General features: G+C 38.9%; 3 protein-coding genes and 1 non-coding gene across 4 annotated transcripts; 2 read left to right on the forward strand and 2 right to left on the reverse strand.

Annotated features, from left to right (window-relative positions):
• Window positions 1–1,112: 1,112 nt before the first annotated feature.
• Trnaw-cca (transfer RNA tryptophan (anticodon CCA)) lies at window positions 1,113–1,184 on the reverse strand. The gene has a single exon. It is a non-coding gene; the product is annotated as a tRNA-Trp (tRNA).
• An 878-nt stretch (window positions 1,185–2,062) lies between these two features.
• Window positions 2,063–3,153, forward strand: LOC124302348 (protein NATD1). The gene is made up of 3 exons (XM_046758459.1): window positions 2,063–2,424; window positions 2,692–2,798; window positions 2,923–3,153. Exons 1-3 carry the CDS (start codon window positions 2,301–2,303, stop codon window positions 3,151–3,153), a joined length of 462 nt encoding a protein of 153 aa, XP_046614415.1. The 5' UTR covers window positions 2,063–2,300.
• Window positions 3,154–3,232: 79 nt separating this feature from the next.
• LOC124302346 (tetratricopeptide repeat protein 21B-like) lies at window positions 3,233–10,121 on the forward strand. The gene is made up of 6 exons (XM_046758456.1): window positions 3,233–5,376; window positions 5,793–6,106; window positions 6,199–6,533; window positions 6,615–6,822; window positions 6,906–7,219; window positions 7,813–10,121. Exons 1-6 carry the CDS (start codon window positions 3,233–3,235, stop codon window positions 8,443–8,445), a joined length of 3,948 nt encoding a protein of 1,315 aa, XP_046614412.1. The 3' UTR covers window positions 8,446–10,121.
• LOC124302347 (proton-associated sugar transporter A) lies at window positions 9,700–20,819 on the reverse strand. The gene is made up of 10 exons (XM_046758457.1): window positions 20,646–20,819; window positions 19,179–19,403; window positions 17,537–17,799; window positions 16,607–16,861; window positions 15,079–15,329; window positions 14,435–14,548; window positions 14,074–14,370; window positions 13,181–13,311; window positions 12,413–12,587; window positions 9,700–10,986 (listed from the first exon to the last, which is right to left on the reverse strand). The coding sequence occupies exons 2-10, from the start codon at window positions 19,376–19,378 to the stop codon at window positions 10,756–10,758; spliced, it is 1,917 nt and encodes a 638-aa protein (XP_046614413.1). The 5' UTR covers window positions 19,379–19,403; window positions 20,646–20,819; the 3' UTR covers window positions 9,700–10,755.
• Between the last annotated feature and the right edge of the window lie 519 nt (window positions 20,820–21,338).

Here is a 21,338-nt window from a genome sequence, read left to right on the forward strand (position 1 = left end):
TCCTCAAGAATCTGTCCCAAATTTTATGTATTTCAGCCGTACTCTTTCATTATCTAATCGCAGCGTATTCAGACTGAGTGCAATCGATCCTTCTCGCAAAATGATGTCGATACAGAGCATCGGAAATTTTATTCCATCATCTCTCAAAGTCATCGAAATATTGAAAATAATCCAAAGGGTTTCGTCTCTCTTGCTATGTAATTTTGATGCCAACATTTCTTTTGTTCAATATCAAAGCTCAGAGTGTTTGTACTCATCCAATCATGGCATCTCACTCAAGTGAGTTACTAGTTTATGGATGGAGAACTGGGATATTCGAATCGAAGGATTGGTGCGGCTGGGTTTCATCGTTCCAATGTTTCACGTCTTTCATTATTCTGGCTTCATTTTTCTCACATAAGTGAACTGTACCCATAATGGTTCTTGCCATTTCAATTTCTCAGCAATCGCGGTCTTCGCAAACTACACAATAAATTCAACAGGCGGCAGTTTTTCCGGATCACCATACAACTTACATCCTTTCTACTGTGTATTCGGCCTGATATGCCCATAGTTATGGTAGGATTAAACAAAAATTACGTCGATCTGATCTTCACTTTATTTCATTATATCAAGCTTAATGCAATACTCACTTTCAATCACTCCAGTTATATCAATTAATACATAATTTTTATAAATTGCACAAGATAGATTTATTCATTAGTAGCTGTTTTTGCTCGTTTCCAATCAGACCTCAGAGAAAAAAGGGCTGTTTCATTTTGTCAACTTCAATCGTCTCCCCATTTCTATGTACTCGTCTATAGGAACGTGTAGAAATTGACGTGGTATTTGGAGCACTCAGCCAGGCTCTGACATAAGGATCTTCATTGTTCCGCATGCAACAATCAAACGTTTTTATTTTACAATTAGTCTGAAGAAATTTCCTGCTTCATTTTTATTTCTCGATGTACACAACGTGAAATTTTTGTAATTCTGGAAACGATTCTCATTCCATTCTACCGTCTTCCAAAGTTAAAGTTCAACAGAAGTAATTACTTTAATACCCTCGATTGCAGTGCGAACTGCCAATGTAAATTTCATGGCTAAAGAAAAAAGAAAAAAAAAATTTCCCTTGACCCCGACGTGATTTGAACACGCAACCTTCTGATCTGGAGTCAGACGCGCTACCGTTGCGCCACGGAGTCTCTTGTGAAGTCTGATGTACGTTGGTGAAATGAACAAAAGCATTTATTTCAACGGATCGCACATCTGTCCATTTGTTTCAAAATTTGACTATTATCACAGAAATCACGATGCTTCGTTGTAATTGATACTGGTCACAGCTACTAAATTTTAATTTTCAACAACGCTGAATGGCTTAACTAATCGAAGCTTCTCGAGAAGATAACGGCCGTTGGACGTTCGCTGATCCTCTGTAGATTGCGGAGTGTCAGCCGTAGGTAAGATTATTCAACCGACGAAAGCTTGAGAATTGGGCGACATCAGCTGTAAATGAAAAAATAATAATTTAAACCAAAAATATATCGTTTTCATTTTGAAATGAACTCCTCAGCATGAATTTAATGACGGCGTTTCTGTCGTATCTCAGTAACATAATATATGTACCTATACCCCTTATTTATGGTTTTTCCAACAATTACTGTTGTAAGAGCGAACAAATTTTGACATTTCATGTTTATTCTAGCTGGATTACTCGCGGGAACAATTGAATCAACGATATTCATTGAAATTCTGATAGACGTCAATCAATCAATCAATCAATACATGAAATGCGGCGACTCATGTCTTTCAGTTTTTTTAATTTTACTAATGATTTGGATTTGTGAACATATTTCATTATAATTAACTCCAAAATTCACTCGGTGCAATTGTTTTCGATTTATTTGAAAGACCGTAATACAGTCTCGGTTACGGACGGTGCGTTACATTACAGAGAAATATTTGTTCAAAATGGCCACTCTAGACGAAAATGGCCTCTTTTATGAGCAAAGTGGTCCCCTTCACCAAAGCGTGGAAGCACGTGTTACAAGCATAGCCTTCCGTTGCCTAGCAACGCGACGCCATTGGCCAGGATGCCTTGATAGGGATTCAGTTGGTTGTCTAAAGCGTTGCTTAACTGTAAGTCCGTTATCGTTGATAACTGACTCGCCGAACAAAGTTTTACAACGCGTGGAACTATCTGGCTTTTTCTAAGCTGAAATTGAATTATCATCGAAGAAGATGAAGCCACTCAGCCAGTAGGGTTATCCTGCGGTAGCGATAAATCGCAGTAAATCACAAGACAACAAAATTCCAATCACATGCTTCGGCTTAGTACCTTAATTACTGCTCGAATTAAGTCAGCGATACGACCGATCGGCTTAAGGTACTTGTACGGTGTTAACCATGATCCTGGTGTATTCTACGTGAAGCTACACCCAAATGGTATACCTTAGTTTTCAATTAACGAGTGTTCGATTACTGCATTACCAATTCTCATCTCCGATCAATCATGTTCGTCAGTTGTTTTTAGTTGTACGAGAAGTTGTATTTTCTTATCAATAAATAACGTACTGCTCACATCACCTTGGATTATAATTTCGTCGGCAGCTACTCGGCACTCAATTCAAATAATCATTCATTAAAAACTCATAACAAAGTATTGCCGACATCAGTAGCTTTCAGCTCAATTTATTTATTCTACTTCATCAGATCGTGCGGTACTTCTTTACAAACAAAATGATCGGGTATTGGACATGTATGCCGTAGAAGTACCAAAAAAACACGAGGGAAAAGGATTGGGAAGGCTATTGGCAGAGGTAATGAAAGATTACCGTGATTACATTCACGAACGATTGAAACGTAATCGCACGACGAACTAAACACGTGAATTAATCATCTTGTTCTTATCTGATTTAATCCTGATTTTGTCCAACGTTTCAGACAGCGTTCATTTACGTAATTGTTCGCAATTATCGCATGCACCTAACTTGTACGTACCTGCAACGCTATTACGAAACAATCAAGACGCAACAACTCAGTGCATATGTGGTTGGACCTCCGCACCTTTTAACTGGTCCTCATCCAGTGGCAATGTTTCCTACTGTAGAGGCCGATAGGCTTGAAGGCATGCCGGATCCTACGGACACAAAGAACAGATTCAATAAGGACTAGTGTTGAATTAAGGACTTGACATTTTTAGAGATGAAATAAGTCAAAAACTTGTTATTAGACCGTTAAAAAAAAAAAAAAAATGGATGAGACCGAGTATAAAGCACTGATACAGTGGTACTGCCGTAAAAAATATTATAATGGCATGTTAGTCCACGCGAAACAAGCGTGCGATGCTCATCCAGCTAGCGACAACTTGAAAATTTTACTCGCTTTGGCTTACGCACTGATAGGACAAGGCAGAGACGCTGCTAAGGAAGTTTCAGGATTAATCGGCTATGGAGATACAACGCTGGCTGCTTTATTAGTGCAAAGCTATGCTCACAGATTTGGCAATAGTATTGATAGAGGTGCATTGACTCAGCTGGACGCCCGTATCCGCGAAGATAAAAGAAAAGCTACACCTCAAGCACTAACATTGGCTGGCACCGTGCTGTTTTTACTCGGTAAAGTCGAAAAAGCTAAGGAATATGCTGACCGAGCATATAAGTTAAATCCTACGAATATGGATGCGCTATTGATCAAAGGATGGATTAGTTTGCACCTACCAAAAGAGGGGAGCGCAGGAAAATTCACAGATTACTTCGAGCAGGCTCTGAAACAAGACAGAAAACATCTTAACGCTTTACTTGGCTCTGCAAGCTACAAAGAACAGAATGGAGACCACGAAAGCGCGATATCTATACTTAACTCGATCATAGTTCGATATCCAAAACTGTCCATGCCGTTGATAGAAAAAATGTCCAACCAATTGGCCATGAAAGATTGGGAACAGGGGCTAGAAACTTCTAACAGAATACTATTACTTGATTCAAACAACACAAGCGCTGCAAAACTTAAAGCTATAGCATCGCTGTGCAGGGACGGCGACTACGCCGAAGGGTTAAGATACTTGCAAACATTTTTCAGATACTTGTTGCTATCGGAGCCTAAAAATATACACCTTCTCATAGATGGAGTACAATTATTCTCTCGAGTAACTGGACGGGATCCAGCCATATTAACAGAGCTGACAAAAATCACTGAGAAATGTGTACAGCAAAATCCTCAGAGCGGTGAATTGATGGTTGAATTAGGGAACCTGAATGTATTCATGGGAAAAATCAAGGATGCCGAACACTGGTACCGCAGTACGGTACGAATCGATGAATCTTCGCTGCCAGCATTGATGGGACTGGCGCATTGCCAGCTACTCGACACTTCTTCAGGGGCGACAGATTTGGCCAGACAGCAAATTGACTTTCTCAGAGAGATACAGGTGAATGCCACAAGTCCCAAAATTCTGTACATGTCAGCTAAATTGAGCAATCATGAGCCAAGTATAGCTGTAAATTATCTGGACATGGCAGCTATGATATTGTTGGAAGACTCTAAAGGTATTCCTTACGGATTTGAGTATCTCAAAACTTTGAATCCAGATTTTTGTTTGGAAATTGTAAAAGAGTTCTTGATATATTTACCAAGCACGTCAATTGGCAGTGCTCCGGAAGAGAAGAACTCGTCAAGCGATACGTTGAAAAAGCAGTGCTTGAATATACTCGAAAAAGTTTGCGACGCTTGTCCTGGCTTAGCGGCAGCTCTGATGTTGTTGGGAAAAGTCAGATTGCAAAATGGGGACTTTGACGGAGCTTTGGAAGCATTGAGAAAACTACTAGATTCGGTTGATCCAACCAGCGCTCCAGGTCACTTGTTAATGGCTCAAATTCTCGCTCGCCAAGGAAAGTATCAGCAGGCTTCGCAAAGTTTGGAAGTTGGATTGAGCTACAATTTTAAAGTCAGAGATGATCCGATGTACCATTTGATCATTGGACTGGTCGAGAAAGAAAATGGAGACCTGAATAGCTGTATTCATAGTTTGCGTGTTGCTATGTCGTATGCCGGTCTAATGCCTGGCGAGGGTATATCAACAACCACTTCGATACCCACCGCAGACAAGGCGACGCTTTACCTTGAGCTCATATCTGCTTATAGTAAAGTCAAAAAGTATAATGAAGCAATTTCACTTATGGCGGAGGCTATGGGGGAATTATGTGGCACTGTTGAGGAGAGTCGCATAATAATCGGAAATGCTGAACTCTGTCTGGACATGGGCGATGTAGACCAGGCCATAAGTCATTTGTCAAGAGTTCATCCAGGTCAACCTTACTACTTGCAAGCGCACACAAGACTCGCTGAAATTCACCTCAAGTGGAGAAAGGACAGGAATGCTTTTGCCAAGTGTTTCAGGTGAGATATCGTGCGAACAAAAAACTAATCCGGGGTTGAAGTCGGTAGCGTTAATTTGACGAATGACTGGAAAAAAAAAACACTTTTTTGCAACTTGAGTATTATTCTGAAGTATTCGAGTTTGATAAACATGAGTATACTAATACTGATTGTGAGAAATAATGACATTTCATCAAAATGCATCATTGGATTGGCGTTACTTGCTTTCACTATTAATTTCTCTCATCAATGACACTGTAGTCAGGACGGCTAGGTGGTCTAGTGGAGTAAGTCTCCGGTAAAGCATCTCTAGATACCAAGTTCGATTCCTAGCTCCGTCGTTAATGTTTCAACTCACCTGGAAATTTTCGAAATTGTACTCCTTCTATTATAAATAAACCAGCTTGTACGTAACCCACCATCGTTTTTGCAATCAGAGAACTAGTCGAGCACTCTCCTGGTCCGACAACATACAGCATGCTTGGGGATGCCTATATCGCCATTCAAGAACCGGACCGAGCGATAGAAGCCTATGAACAGTCCCTGAAGAAAAGTCCATCGGACAAAATACTGGCTAGCAAAATGGGAAAGGCACTGGTCAAAACACACCAATACGGAAAGGCAATAAATTACTACAAAGAAGCAACGCGCCAGGAAGGTTGCGGTGATCTGAAATTGGATATGGCAGAATTGTTCATGAAAATGAAACAGTTCGACAAAGCGGAAGCCACTCTTGCTCAAGAGTTGCAAGTTAAGTCCTTTTGACGGAAATGAGTATTGGCTATACACATCAGTTTCTCGTCCAATGCCCAAATTCTCACAGCGATTTGTGATCGTTTACAGATTGTCGCAATGCAAACGACCTACAGAGCTTAGAACTGCGAACAAAACAGCTACTGTTATTGGCCAAGGTTCGCAAAAGAGCAGGCAATACGCAGGCAGCCCTCGCAACTCTGCGTGAAGCCAGAGAAAATCAAAGTAGGGCTGTTCAGAGAGCTGCTGTCACGCCTGGTTCAACAATGCAGAAAGAGTTGCTGGCTCAAATATGCTCGAGTATGGCGGAGCATGCTTCATCTCTGAGAGATTTTGACCAGGCTATCGTCTACTACAAGGAGGCTTTGAGTCATAATTCTAGTGACACTAAAGCTCTGCTTTCGCTCGCCAAGATTTACATGCAGGTATATATGACGTGTTCTACTCAAACGTAGCAAGCCTCGCAAAGAAATTTATGCCAGATCACATGACCATATTTTTTGCAGGTAAACGACCTGGATCGTTGCGCTCAAAACTGTGCAACCTTACTAACAATGGATCCGAGCAACGAGGCAGCACTGGTGATGATGGCTGATCTGGCCTTTCGCAAAGTGGATTTTGAAACTGCTGCGTTCCATTTTCGTCAGTTATTAATTCGTCAGCCGACTTATTGGACAGCGCTGGCAAGACTGATAGAAGTTTCTCGTCGAACAGGTAGAACAACGAGGGTCAAATGTTAATTATTTTTCTGCGAGCGAAGCAAAGTTTTCATTAAATGAACGAAAGTCGTACCCTAGGCAACATGGATGACCTTCACGAGTGGATCTCTAGGGCAGAATCTAGTATGAGTGGTTCAAACCAAGAAGCTGGCTTCTCTTACTGCGCCGGTCTGTTAGATTGGAGACTTGGCAAGCTGAATTCTGCGCTTCGGTACTTTAATGCTGCTCGACGAGATCCGGAGTGGGGTCAGCAGGCCATCTACAACATGATTGATATATGCTTGGACCCTGACGATGACTCTGCGCTAACCAATGATACTTTCAATGACAGTAATTCTGAGTACCAAGATTCAAGATCACTGGCATTGAAAACAGCTCAACGATTATTGCAGGTACCATATTATGATACGTTTGAAAGAGAGTGACGTTTCAAAGAAATTCTATTACATTGCAAAGAAAAGTGCCGAGTCATATTCAGGGAGGTGGGAATCAGTAAATATACTGAAAGTTACGGTAACTAGATAGTACCTAATAACTTTTTCAAACTTAGCAGTGTTTTACAGGATAGTGACTATCTATTAATTAGGTAATATCTAGATGAAGATACAAATATTCGTATACAAGTTGTCGATAAAAATGCTTCTAGATAATATAAAAGATAGTTTTTCAGGCAATTATCTCCATAAAATGTAAGATTATCTATTTAAGATTAAAATTAAATCTAAAATCATATTTTCGGTACATGATTTGTTATGTATTTTGTCTCATAATCTATACTCGCTTTGCTGCACATGATTTGTCATGTGATTTGTTATATATGAATTCGTATCCAAATGTTAAATTACATGATAAAATACATCGGAATTTCGGTAATAACGCTGTGTGATCCATCACAAAATAATTTTCATTAGGCACATTACCTGATAAATTTCAGGCCTCCAAAAGTAAGTCGAAATAACGTTAATTCCAATAATTTTGTACCCAGGAACTGAACCCAAAGGGAGGCATCCAGGAGATGCTGACCCACCGATTGCTGGGTGATTTCTTCCTCTTGGCGACGAAGCAGAAGGGAAACATTGAGCGTGCCCTACAAGATTGTACAGCTCTGGCGAGCCAGGATGCGCTCAAGGATCACGTCGGTCCAGCGCTGGGCTTGGCTACGGCTCACATCCTGCTTAAGCAAACGCCGCGAGCACGCAACCACCTCAAGAGAGTTTGTAGGAATGTTTGGTCCTTCGAAGATGCCGAGTACTTGGAACGTTGCTGGGTCCTGCTGGCCGACATTTACGTCCAGTCGAGCAAATACGAGCTGGCCAACGAGCTACTGAAGCGCGTTCTTCAGCACAACGCGACCTGTGTACGAGCCCACGAATTGTCCGGCTACATAGCCGAGAAGGAACAGAATTATCGCGAGGCCGCCGTCCAGTATTCCCAGGCCTGGAAGTACGGAGGAAGGTCGAAACTCTCCGTCGGCTACAAACTCGCCTATTGCCATATGAAGAGTAAGGCTTACGCTGACGCCATTGAAACTTGCAACGAAGTGTTGAAACAAAATCCGGATTATCCACGGATAAAAAAAGACATACTGGAAAAGTCTATGAACAATCTGAGAACTTAGTTTTACAAATATCATTCTACCGAAAGGCAATATTTGCATGCAAATGAGATTGTACCGGGAGGATTCCTGGAAATCGTATGATTTCAAAGACGCTTCGCCGGCAGATAGATCTCCGAAGTTACGTACGAAGTATTTTACTACGTGTAATATGTAACTACGGTTGCCCATTTGACTCCCAATAACTGCAAAAGAATAAAATTTCTAATATGATCCATTCCGATTTCTTTATCCGAAAATTCAAATAAAAACGAATTTGAAGGAGGACGATCCGAATAGCTGCGAAACGTCCTTTGAAATGTTCGTTTTCAGGGAATCCTCCCGGTATAGTTGATTATTAAATGAATTATTCCGTCCACTGTAATCGTAAGCATTAATCGCTCATAAAACTGAGGAACAAATATTCACTGCAACGACGTTTAAAATTTCACTCCTGACAAATAAAATGCGATCCGATTGAATTTCATTCTTTTTTATTTTCACTAGTGAGTTATGAAAATTTCTGCTATTACGAATATTTATGGAAATTGAAACATTTTGTATTATTTCGTACAAAATTGTAAATATGCATAGTTTTTCGTAAAGAATTTTTAATATTTGTGTTTAAAAATTTGAGTAGCTTGTAGATTTTTTTTTTTGTATAAAAATACAAATTTTCATGAAAATCTACAAGTTTTTATGAAAAACTATGTTAATTCACAATTTTGTAAGAGAACAATTTGTTGCACAAAATTGTACGAAGTGTCCCAATTTTCTGAAAAATTCGTAAAAAATCGTAGACATAATTTTCACCACGGATTATACGTCAGCATATTGATGGTTCAAATTTAATCACCACCAGCTGCTGTCACAACAAATTACATGAATCAAAATTATAAAGTATACCTGTAAGATAAGGCGAATACTGTCTTGACTATAAATATTTGACGATACATCTTGATATGACATGTACGATTACACTAGTATCCGCACGTCGGCTGGTGATGAGGAAGCGTGGATAATGCAACAAAATGTATACATGTATAACTAAACGATATATCTACTTATTGAATCGAGCTTGAAGTGTCAGTTAGCTGCAAATAGATATGTGAAAGGGCTGCTGCGCAATTCACGTGATTTTATTCGTTGGGAATTTCGGTGATTGCATTCAATTCGTTTTCCTCCAATATCTATTTACAGTTGAAATATATCAAACTGTTGAATTGCTCCGAGGCATTTTTTTCACACGTTATTACCACGGGATTCTTGAAACATTGATTACGATGTTCGTTTAATTTTATTAACTCTATATGCTACTTGATTACAGTAATAAGTAATATTTACACGTTGAAAGTGACAGTTTTACATCATACCTATTACGATTATTACGTTACATTATGTACAATGACAATTTTGTTTTAAATAAATCAGATAAGATTAAAATATGTATGTGTATGTATATCATAGATTTAACGCGACGATGTATTTCAATCACTTTACATACCATTATATGTATACACTATTGGCTATTTGTGCATGCTCAAATATTTTGTTTGATTCAAAATTGGTAGTTGACAACTTATTCAGCAAATAGGAGCGAGGAATATTCCCCTTGTATCAATAAAAGTAACTTTTCACTGTGGTTATTACTCTAAAATGACACGATGTAATATGAATAAATGTCCATCAGCTTGCACGAAGTTTCCTGCGCCTTCGATATTAACGAACTTAATATTTAAATCCATCGCAGCTGATGTAATGTTTCCCACATATTTTTTATTTCAATATATAACAACCGAACTTTGAAATTGTCGAAAATTAAACAGACACAAGTCGCTAAGATCGGAAACGAGTTTTTTTCCCGCTTCTGTATCATACCATGATTCAATGCGTTTTCATTTTTCCCACTCCCGAATGTACGGTGTACGTAATTTTTAACACCCAAATTCGCGAATTCGTCAGTGTTGTACGTTGCCTACATAATTTTATCAAAGATAATTATCTTCGATAAATTCAACTCACTTTTCATGTTACATAGAGATAATTTGGGTAAAGTTTATCTTTAATTTTCGTTCAGATGAGCCTGCTTTTATCTCACTGATGTGTAACAATCTCCCGTCATTATCGTCATCTTTTCGAATATTCAGAGATAAAAATAAGGATAATCTTGTATCTTTCATGCCGGTTACAGAGACAATTAATTTTTATATGCATAATCTCTTCATACTTTCCTCTAGACAACGAAACTCATTATCTTGTACGACACTGGCAATTGCGTATATCCATCAACCAGTGGCTCTGTGCTCAAATTTGTCTACATAGTACGTGTGCTGTTCAGAGATCCAAGTACATAATTTGGGTAGCTGAAACGGCACCGCAAGCTGCCAGCATGCATGCCACCCATACGACTGCTGTTGTCGTTCCCGAGACGCTGACTATGGTCCCAAGACCACAGGACAGGAGGAATTGCGCCAGGAACACCATCGACGAAACGATCGCAACATCCGTACCCAGGCCTCGGACACCGCCACTTTGAACGGCAATCCCATCTAACCCAACCTCGAACTGTAGAAGATATGAAATGGTGGTTTTATTAGGTATTTATTATCTCCACCTAGAGTGGAAAGGATCGATAGAGATCACGGAGTAGTAGGAAATTAGGATGGAGACAACAGTCAGGCAGCTCTCGGCTCAAAAGTTGGTCCAGTTTCTCGGGCAACGGAGGAGGAATTGTCAAGATGCGATTTAAGCGCCTCTTGCGGTCTAAGCCCGCGTAACGCTCTCCCCTCTTCCTTCTATGATCTTACGATTCGGATCTAATGTCGGTTGAGGTTGGAAAAGCAATTGCTCGGTTTTCACTGGTTTTCACTCACATCAAATGCGTATTTTACGAATATACGGAGTGTACTTATAGCACGGAGGTTTATAGGTTATGATCGCCGCCCTTCATTTCTTACATTTTATAGCGAAAAGTTCACTTTTTTCCGTAAGAGGCGCTTAAATCGCATTCAGACAATACGTCTCACGTTATCTGAAAACTGGGGAAAAGTTTTAGCGCAGTGCTGTCTCCCTCCTACTACTCCGTGAGCGACGAATTTTTTCCCGATTAATCGAGTATAATCGATTATTTTTCTTCAAAATCGGTTTTTGTTTCCTACTCTCATGAACGCCGCGATACAGTATCAATTTATGTTAATGAAATATCAATTACTATCATTCTCTTATTTACCAAGTACCTATTTGATACAATAAGCGAAAGATGAATGAATATTTTCACCTGGAATTGAAAAATATTTTGAATTAAACTACAAATCATCAACAAAATTTTCCGCCATTCAGTCTACGTATTGAAATAAACGAAATTTTGGTTTTAAGTGCACCGTTTCAAAAAATTACGAAATAATCGTTTACTCGATTAATTTCTATCGATTCAATCGAGTCCTGTTGGATAATTTTTTTGGAATCGATTATTTTTATATTACCAGCCATAGTTACGAGATAGGCTACCGGGGTGAAAATATTCTTTGAAAAATTTTATAAGAATTTTGGTACAAATTTACCAATTACGTCAATCAATAAATTTTCACAATAAAATGTCCCGTATTTATTTTAAAAGTTGGAAAAGGCCTCGCTTTCGATGATAATCATCTCATCGTCAGTCCGCCAAAGAAATATCTTCATTAAATCATCTTTTGCATCTCGCTTTGCAATTCAACACGTTGTAACAGTATGGAATATTTTTTTATAAATCTATTAACTGACATATCATGTTGAGTAACGTATAGTTGAATTTTCTCTCAAGGTTCACCGATTTCGTTCGATTTACTCCCGAATTCCTCACCGATAAACCGTCGAGCTGTATATTTTGGAGCTTGATTGTCGGAGATTGACTTCTGTTTGATTATTAATTTATTTATTTTTTTTCCTCTTTTTTTCTTTCAGAGAATTATTTTCACCGTAGCTGCGTCTACTGCGTGTGGGCTTGTATTACCGTTGACGAAGCGTGATAATGGGCAATCAGCAGATACGGCATTGTGAAGAGTGTCGAATACATAACGCCGGCTGTCCACGAGAAAATAATTACACCCACCGGGTGTTTCGTTAACGCCATCATCATCATTCCCGTACTGTAGAACAGCAGTCCACATATATACACTTTCTTGGCTCTGTGGATGACCCGAGGAATGAATTAATAATTCTCTTGTTATTTTTTCGGAAATTCTCCTAGAGTAGGAAGATTAGTATGCAGTTAAAAATGAGTTAATAATTTTGGTTTTATACCAATGTTCTTTCCTATTCAACTTGCGAAACTCATCAAGCTTATCGAGCAGCCGATCGACTGCTTTACGCTTGACCGAACAGTGAGTTGACAAATTATTTGAATTGATGTGTTCGCTAGATGAAGATTTGGATGTAACTTATGACACAGATTTAGCAAACGCACAGCCGTGTTTCAGAATGAAAAGCACATCTGCGCTCAATATAAAGATTGGATTGATTGAATTTAATAACCATTAATCACCTTGTGATGTGGTAAGCGTAGATTTGATTCAAACGAATTAGTGTGCCACTTTCCTCACGTCGATACAATACAAATTAGCCGTAACTTGCTGTTATACCAATTAAAACTCACAGGCGTCAAACGAACATTGAGCAAAGGACACGAAACAAGTAATGATTTAATGACATGGCGAATGACCTCCGTTTCACAATGACGCAGAAAATGTTGAGTATGATAGATTTTATGACTAAGACTAACTTGTAGCGTTTAATGAGTTTCTCAATGACGAGCGAGTAACAGGCACATGATAGGGAGTACATGGACATTCCCCAGCACCCAAATCGAACCCCAGATTCGTAAAGTTGTCGTTCATTAGATCCGTCAGAAGCCTGAAATGAAGATTGCAAAGAATTGGAAAGGAACGGGGTAGAATTCCGGAAACCGCGTAACAAAGCTAAAACTGCTCAAAAAGACGTTTAACGACCCATTTTTTCATCTGGGAAATATGGCTTACGATTATTGTCCAAAATATGTCTTTCGCCACCTTGGGATGCAAAAAATGGGTTATAAAACATCGTTCTGACATCATGTTTCACTCTTGAAAAAGGTAAGGAACTTTGAGTAACTTTGAGTAAAGAAATTAAACTTAGGCAAAACATCAGTTTCGAAAGGTCCGAAACCCGATGCTCAAAGTTAGGAAAGTGCAAAATTTCGTAAGGGCGTAACTCCGAAAAATCAAAGTTCCAAAAGTACGAAAATGAGAAAATTTAGAATTCCGAATGATCGAAGATTTTCAGTTCTGTGCAGTTCTGACTTCGTACAATTTCACCACTTTGATCGTTCTTCCTTTTGGATTTTCGATATTTTTACGTTCGGAGTCATGTTCATTCCGATTTTCGATTTTTCTGATTTTTTGCACCCACTCATTGAATAAACTACGCTGTGTGAGTGTATTTTAATTTTCAGAATTCCACTCTATCGAAACTTCATTTTTCTTTACTTTTCGGAACATTGCTCTATCGTAACTTGAATTTACGAAATCTTGGATTTCGGAACTTTGAGCCGTCGGGTTTCCGGCCATTCAAAACTCTGTCGTTTCCCAAAAGTTTGATTTCTTCCACTCTACTTATTAATTTCCGATTAATCCTGACCTTAGGGTCACCACCGTAAACCGCCTCGCCAACGAAATCGGTGAAGTAGAGAGAGTAGCAGACGTGTGCCATCCAGCAGAATAGATTCGTCAAGCACAGCATCCTCATGCTGTGAGGCATGTAGAGTATCGACAGGAGATACTCTCTCAGAGTTGTTCTGGAATTGGCTTCGGCCCCGTCGTCCAATTCGTTGTTCTCAATCGCCATTGATGCCTCCGGAAGCACGTCGGGAATAATGGGAACAGCGCCAGGTCGCTTCGGACTTTCGTCGTTGGGAAGCTGCCTGAGGATGAACTCCTGAAACCGCGGATACGTTTGATTTTTATGTTTCAACTTTCTCTTTATTTCATCGTCAACTAGCCTCTGCATTGTTTCCAACGTTCGTTGGATCCTCCGTCTGCGTCAGGGTTCCGTAAGACGTGCACTCCTCGGCCGCAATCTTGTCCGACTCTTCCGACTTTCTGCTCTCAGACATCTGCGGAGAGAAGTTTGCGAACGGTTAAAATCAGCGAGAAAATCATCAACGAACAGAATATCATCATTGCGGTACTAGATACTCTTATGACGGAGAAATTATTCGTTTATATACAAATTCATCTAGATAAAATGTATTATCTCCATGATTGACATTAGATTATCCTTATTTCCATCTGTTTAGTGAAAAAAATAAAAATAAAAACGACAAAATTTGTGTAAAAGGTATGTTATTACCGTGAATAATTTTTTGCCAAAGCAACGATAGCTCGATTTGGTTATAAGAATAAAGTAAAAACTAGTCGAAGCAAGAGAATGACTTTTTTCGTCAACGTCAAAGGGAAAAAGAAAAATGTTTGCTAGTCTCATGGTAAAAAATCCTTTTTCTCTTGGAAAGGTTATTTCCATTCAATTAATTTATAAGAAGACAAAAGGCGAATTTAACTATGACAATAAGACACCTAATTGTTCTTGATAAATTTATCTGACAGAGAACGTATAACAGTACCGTCGGGATATCTTCATCGTTACCTTCTGATCGTGGAATCGTTGGTACTGATCCCGCTCGAGAACCTCGAGTGGAATTTCCTTGAAGCTGGTTATGGTGCAAAGTACGCATATTACGAATATTATCGTGATCAACGTGAAGGTCGCGTGAAGGTGGCCCCCCAGCATGACCCCGAGGGTTGTTGCGTCCCAGTTGATGCCCCCCAGTCCGTAGCCCATGAAGCCCCCCAATCCGGCCATGATTGTGAAGGTGCTGAGTCCCCGGGCATGATCCTCTGCGTCGTGGGCACGTATAAGGTATAATCAGGGTTTTAAAATGGTGCGAGGTTTATAATTAAGTTACAATTAAGCGGTAACTGCCCAATGGAGTTAATTAGCGAACCACCTCAATAATTAAGGGGTTGAGAGAGCAAGTGCAGGGCTGATAGCAGTCTCCTTGATCGGAAAAAGTGAAAATCGTGACCAGGAATATTTGAAAAGTCACCATACAGTGACCAAAAACTGATTAAAAAGTTAAGTATTTCGAAAAATTTGTAGATCTAATTTCGGATTAGTAGTACTTAGGTACTGAGTAAATCACTAAGTCAGTTAGTCAGTGATTAAGTAATAGGAATCTGCTAGAAAAATTCTTGAATTAGCGACTATTCGTCGCTCTCTACGAAGCAGAGCATATTTGAGATTCACCAGTTTCTTGGGAAAAAAAGCCTGGAACGAAAAATAATTATTTCTCAATTCTTTGATCCGTACAAATACTTTCTCGATAGTTCACAAAAATGGCTCTTCTCTTATTAGAGTGAAAAAAGTATCACGTTGAACTAACCAGGAACAGATAAAAATTAGAACAACGTCCAGAACAAAAAATGTTTTAAAAAAATGAGCATGCTTTTACTTTTAAGTAGTGGGTTATGAATGCGTTTTTTTATACGTTTCTCAATAAGATACGATGAACGAGAATGGCATGAATTTGAGTTCATTTGAAAATAATGCTCGTGCATACGTGTATAAGTGCGGAAAAAGTAAGAATTTTTGGATTCATCGGGAAAACCGAATCTTCAAAGCCTTTTCCTTTCGAGACTTTTGGGGTCCGGCAAAGAATTTTCTGTCCTTACGCGCGGAGCTGAAGCTTTTAAATTTTTGAATAATTTTGTATTTCCGGTCCACCCTAATAAACAGGATATAGGCATTGAAAAAAAAATCTCGATCATCGGGATACAGTTGGAAAAAGTGACTTATCGCAGAATAGTGACAAATAAGTGTGTTTTATAAAAAAAAGTGACTAAAAGTGATGAACGTGACACGCTACGAGCCGCGCCAGTGGTGTAAGTTTAAAATTCAAGTTCAAGAAGAATATGCATAAGTAAGCATAAGTAAGAATTTGCATTTGCGATTAAACAAGGTAAAAATTTTTTTATCCTAAAAACTTAGGCCAGACTGATTTGTACCACTTGCATTTCCAATCCCTCAACTTCGAGTTGGGTGAAAGTAGCTGACGACGGCGCGGTGAAATTGGACTCGAAATTTGTTTTCATCGAAGAGGAAATTCGATGCCTACCTGGAACCGTGACGTCCAGAAGATAGGCTCTTGCTGGGCTTTGACAGGCGTCAGCGTCAAAGTCAAGGAGAACAGTGCCGAGTATTGTGAAGAATATCCCCCAAGAATGGGACGATGTTGGCGACGAGTGCCGGTTTTCGTCAGTAGAATTTGTGCCCGAGGTCCGATGCCCCAGAGGAACGGTGTGATTGGCAAACGTCGGGGTGTCGCCGAAGGCGTATCCCATGTTTTCGCCGTTGGGGACGAGGATCAACCCTGGAAATTGAAGCCCCGAGTCTTACATCGATCGCACCTCAGGCCTCACGGATAGTTTCACTCTCTCTCCCTCTCTATACTTCAATTCACGTATATTTTCACGTGAATTAATATTTATAATAATTATATAATGTCAATCAAGGTCGCGATCGTAATATTTTCAGGTTCTAATTGGTTCATGATTCATGCTATTCTAATTTTGTTAAATTTTGTTCAACCCCTCGAGAACATATTGGGTTATACTGACCTACACCTTTTTGCTTCTGAAACAAGTAATTCTTTTTTCAATTTATTTGTTTTTTTTTTATTCTTCCAATCTATGAATTATATTTGTACTATGCTATAACACTCTAAGATAGTAAAAGTATACCGGTGAATTTTTTCAGGTAGATTGGATTAGTATATTTGAAATGGCAACGCGTGAAAAATGGAACAGGGTCATTTTGACCCAGAGTGTTCTCCATCGTCGAAAAAAATAATGCTCTTCTCGGAGGGTTGATTATATATCGATAATTTTCTTCTTCAAATCACCGTTACGGTGATTTCTAGATCTTGCATTGTTTTTCCTGTACTTATTTATTTATTTATTTTCATTTGCAAAAGGCTTGCCATGGTTAATAAAACTAATCAACAAATTAATCGATCGATATCTCTCTCTCTCTCTCTCTGTCTCACCTATGAATACACCAATGGCCAAGAGCAGGATGAACGGCCTTCTTCGTCCCTGTCGTATTCTGCAACGGTCACTCACGCTGCCGAGGAACGGGGTGACGAAAAAACCGACCAGAGGACTCAGCGCCCAGACCAAGGTCATGTGCTGGTGGTCGACACCGATCTTGAGGAGCGTCGGTGATACGAACGCGGTTTCGGCCGCGTACGAAAACTCGATTCCCATTACGGCGGCCGAGATCCGGACCAGCTCACCCCGCGTTTTTTTCCTAAATTTTTCGATGCTTGTTTCACGTTCTTGTCACACTCAATTACGGGTGTATTAAATACGAGTAAATTCCCGAAGAATTGCAGCACACTTGACGATCAATTATTCAATGCGATCGGATTTTGTTTTAAGTGGTTAGGGCTGCTCAGAGGTGTGAAAAAATGGTTATTTTGAAAAAAAAAAAAAAAAAACAATGTGTTCATTGTAGACCAAGCTATCGCCATATTTGTTGTAACCCGTCTCACAAGTAGTGCTTTCTGGTGACCATCGTAACTTTTTTTCACAGGTCCGTCAAAAATCAATCAAACAAGAAAAAATCATCAGTTCAAGTAGTTAATGCAGCCCGATTAGAGCTTTTTTTCTGAAAATAATAAAAAAAAAAAAAAAAATGGCGGCCTCTGATAATTTACTTGCGAATCTTTGAGGAAAATAGCAATTGTCTATTGCTTGTAAAAATATAAGTTGGAATTAGAAAAAAAAGAATAAAAAAAATAAAATTAAAACACAATCCTACGATCAGGCACTATTTTTTTTTATGCCCACAATAAACTGCATAAAACTCATTTATATCCATCGAGTGGTTTTTGAACTACAGTGGTCACCGACTTTGAAAACACAGTATCGAAAAGAAACAGGTTTAACGGAAATCGGTCGCTGAAAGCTGCCATCCAGGGTCATCTAGCCCTTCAGTTATTGCATAATATCTCGGAAACTGTTCGTTAAATTTAGTTGAAATTTTCAGAGAATATTTTCGAGGCATCATACTTTAAGAAAACGCAAAAGAAGAAATCGATTTTTTGAAAATCCTGAGTTGCTCCAACTCCTTGATAAAAACTATGTCGATCGAACTTCATTCGTATTTCTTTTAATCTTATTTTTTTCATCCGCTATGATCGATAAATAGAAAGCATTGTCATTGACAATATTTAACATCTACCATCTTGCGGTCCTTGTGATACCTCAAATACGGTGAAAATCGATTTATCTATTTGAAATTTAGAAACGGTTTATAACTTTGTTTATCCTCTTTGCCACGACATAATTTGTTTTGTTTTTTTTTTTCTGTGAAAAAAATTACAACAGTCTCGCGTTGAATTTCGATTTTTAGTCATTAATTGACAACTTCTTCATTCAATTATCACAAGAAAATTACCATTGCAAGAGAATTGGGATTCTGGGATAGAGACCCTAAAACTATCCAAGTATACATTGTCTCGAAATTTGAAATAAATCGATTAAGATCGATTCACATACTTTTGAATAAAACGCGTCCTTATCGAATTGAATAATCGAATGTCGAGATGTATAAAGTCCCGAGACTCAGCCCATTTTTCAGCAGTTCATTCGTACATGCATCCTATCAAAGCGGTTCTAACGCACCTGTATATGTGCGAGTAGTCGTCGAGGGTCTTTTCCAGCTTCGGAGGGCCTCGGATATGGTTCAAAAAACCTTCGATTCCCTGATCCAAGGGAATACTCTGTTTCCACTCTTTCCAACCGTTCCATTTCTCACCAACTTTATCTCGGACACCGTGAATTCTACCGGCCAATCCCTCGTACTCGTGCAGTTTATCCACCATTATATCCGACTCTCCTTATACGACCCTGAATAAAACAGTTTCAAACGTCGAGTAACAGCTCCGTATAAAAGCCCAAATTCGATTGACCTCGAGAAAAATTTAATTCAAATGGATGGACGCTGCTGCTCCGTAGTTATAACGGTTCTCATGCTTTCCGTTCACTGTCTCTTTTTCTCCTGACAGTAAAAACGATATTATTCCGTAGAATTGAAAATCTGAATTTTTGAAGCGTAAAATGATACATCGAATAAATGAAAAATGAAGAATTCGAAAACTTTTAATTGGTCGGAAATTCTTTATCTGAGGTTTCTTGGTTTGCTTTAATCGAATCCCCGATTAAAATGAATGGAAAAACTGTAGGGGATACGAATCAAAATGGCCTAACTCCCGAGAGTTTGCTAATCGGATTGAGAATAAAAACGCTCGAAAACCTATCGAAAGTGAAGAATAACATTTCTTTTAGGTTCAGGCTTCTTTGAATCGAGCAAAGTGTTTGCTCAAGTTTCAGGGTAGAAGATATAAGAAAACACTGGCTGTAACTGCGATTAATGATTCACGTGATTATATTTTTGTGTATTTTATTCGTTTAATAACAATGAAACATTAACGCTAATTCTTTCGATCGGAATAAATTCAATCAATTTTGCTTACGCACCAGACAATCAGATTATTTTTAATGACTTATTGATCTCATTTACACGCTATTTCTTTTACTGATTTTAACACCTAGATGGTGATTTTCACAGTTCTGTCATATAATAGTTAAAAATATAATAATGACAATACGCACTTGAAATAAGTAAAACATGAAAAGGTACATCGTCAAGAATGTGAAAGTCATCACGACATGTGAAAGTCCAAAGTTTCCAGCCAGAGACTGATAATTATATTTACTTAACGTTTGTCTCGTCGATGTGTAAATAGCAGTAATTCTCAAAGCGAAATTAACACGGTAAAAAAAAAAAAAAAAAAAAAAAAAAAACAAAAAGCATTGAAAGTGAATTGGGGCGAATACGGTATACCTGTTGATCCGGATTGCGATAATCCAACGAGATTACGCGGCAAATGAAAGTATCCGCAAGTCTGAATGGCGGGGATGTTGTGAATAAAAAGAGCAGAAGAAGAAAGGAGAAAAAAAAATAAATAAAAATATGCCGACAATCAGTTGCGTTTTTCATTGATAGTAAGAAAAAAAGTTTATACTACAATTATAATTTTAATGAATAAGGGAATAAATGCGCGCAACGTAAAAAATGCAACAACCAACCTGGATTATCGCTCTCTGATATCCCGTGGCTTCAATCCATTTTAAACCGCAACGTTGCAAATCAACCGGCTTCTCCCTCCCGAATATTACAAGATCGCGTCACTCTTCTTCCGCAGCTAACGTCAAGGATTACGTTCAACCCTGTCGACGGACGCTGCTCGACTACCAACCCCGAAGCTCACCCCACCCTCGAATCGAGCCGGTGTTGCGACGTCGCGACGCGCTGCAAGTTTCGCGTTATTCTAACAAGAACCGATGCCTGTGTGAGTCTCTCTACGCGCTTTCAATGTTGGAAAGAACTTGGCTCGATATTTTATACGTGCAATCGTAACACGAACCATGAAGATGGCTTACGTTTTAACAAAAGCTCGTTTGTTTCAGTAATGATGGAAAAGTTTTTCGTTCAAAGAATGTTTTCTTCGATGGTGCACGATCAAAGTTTGCTCAATATTTGGAAGGGAACAGTCTTCGCCTGTTTTGTTCTCCTCATTTTTTACTCATTTTTTTCACTCCCTGGTCCAATGAGGATACCGTATATTAAGTATATTCTACGATAAAAAAAAAAAGAAACAATTTATATTGTAGACAGTCGTTCCAAGCGTTCAATGTTGGACGAAACTTGGCTCGACATTTTATACGAACAATCATAACACGGACCATAAAGATGGCTTTCGTTTTAACGAAAGCTCGTTT

This window comes from Neodiprion virginianus, chromosome 4, assembly GCF_021901495.1.
Source record: "Neodiprion virginianus isolate iyNeoVirg1 chromosome 4, iyNeoVirg1.1, whole genome shotgun sequence".
Classification (NCBI taxonomy): domain Eukaryota; kingdom Metazoa; phylum Arthropoda; class Insecta; order Hymenoptera; family Diprionidae; genus Neodiprion; species Neodiprion virginianus.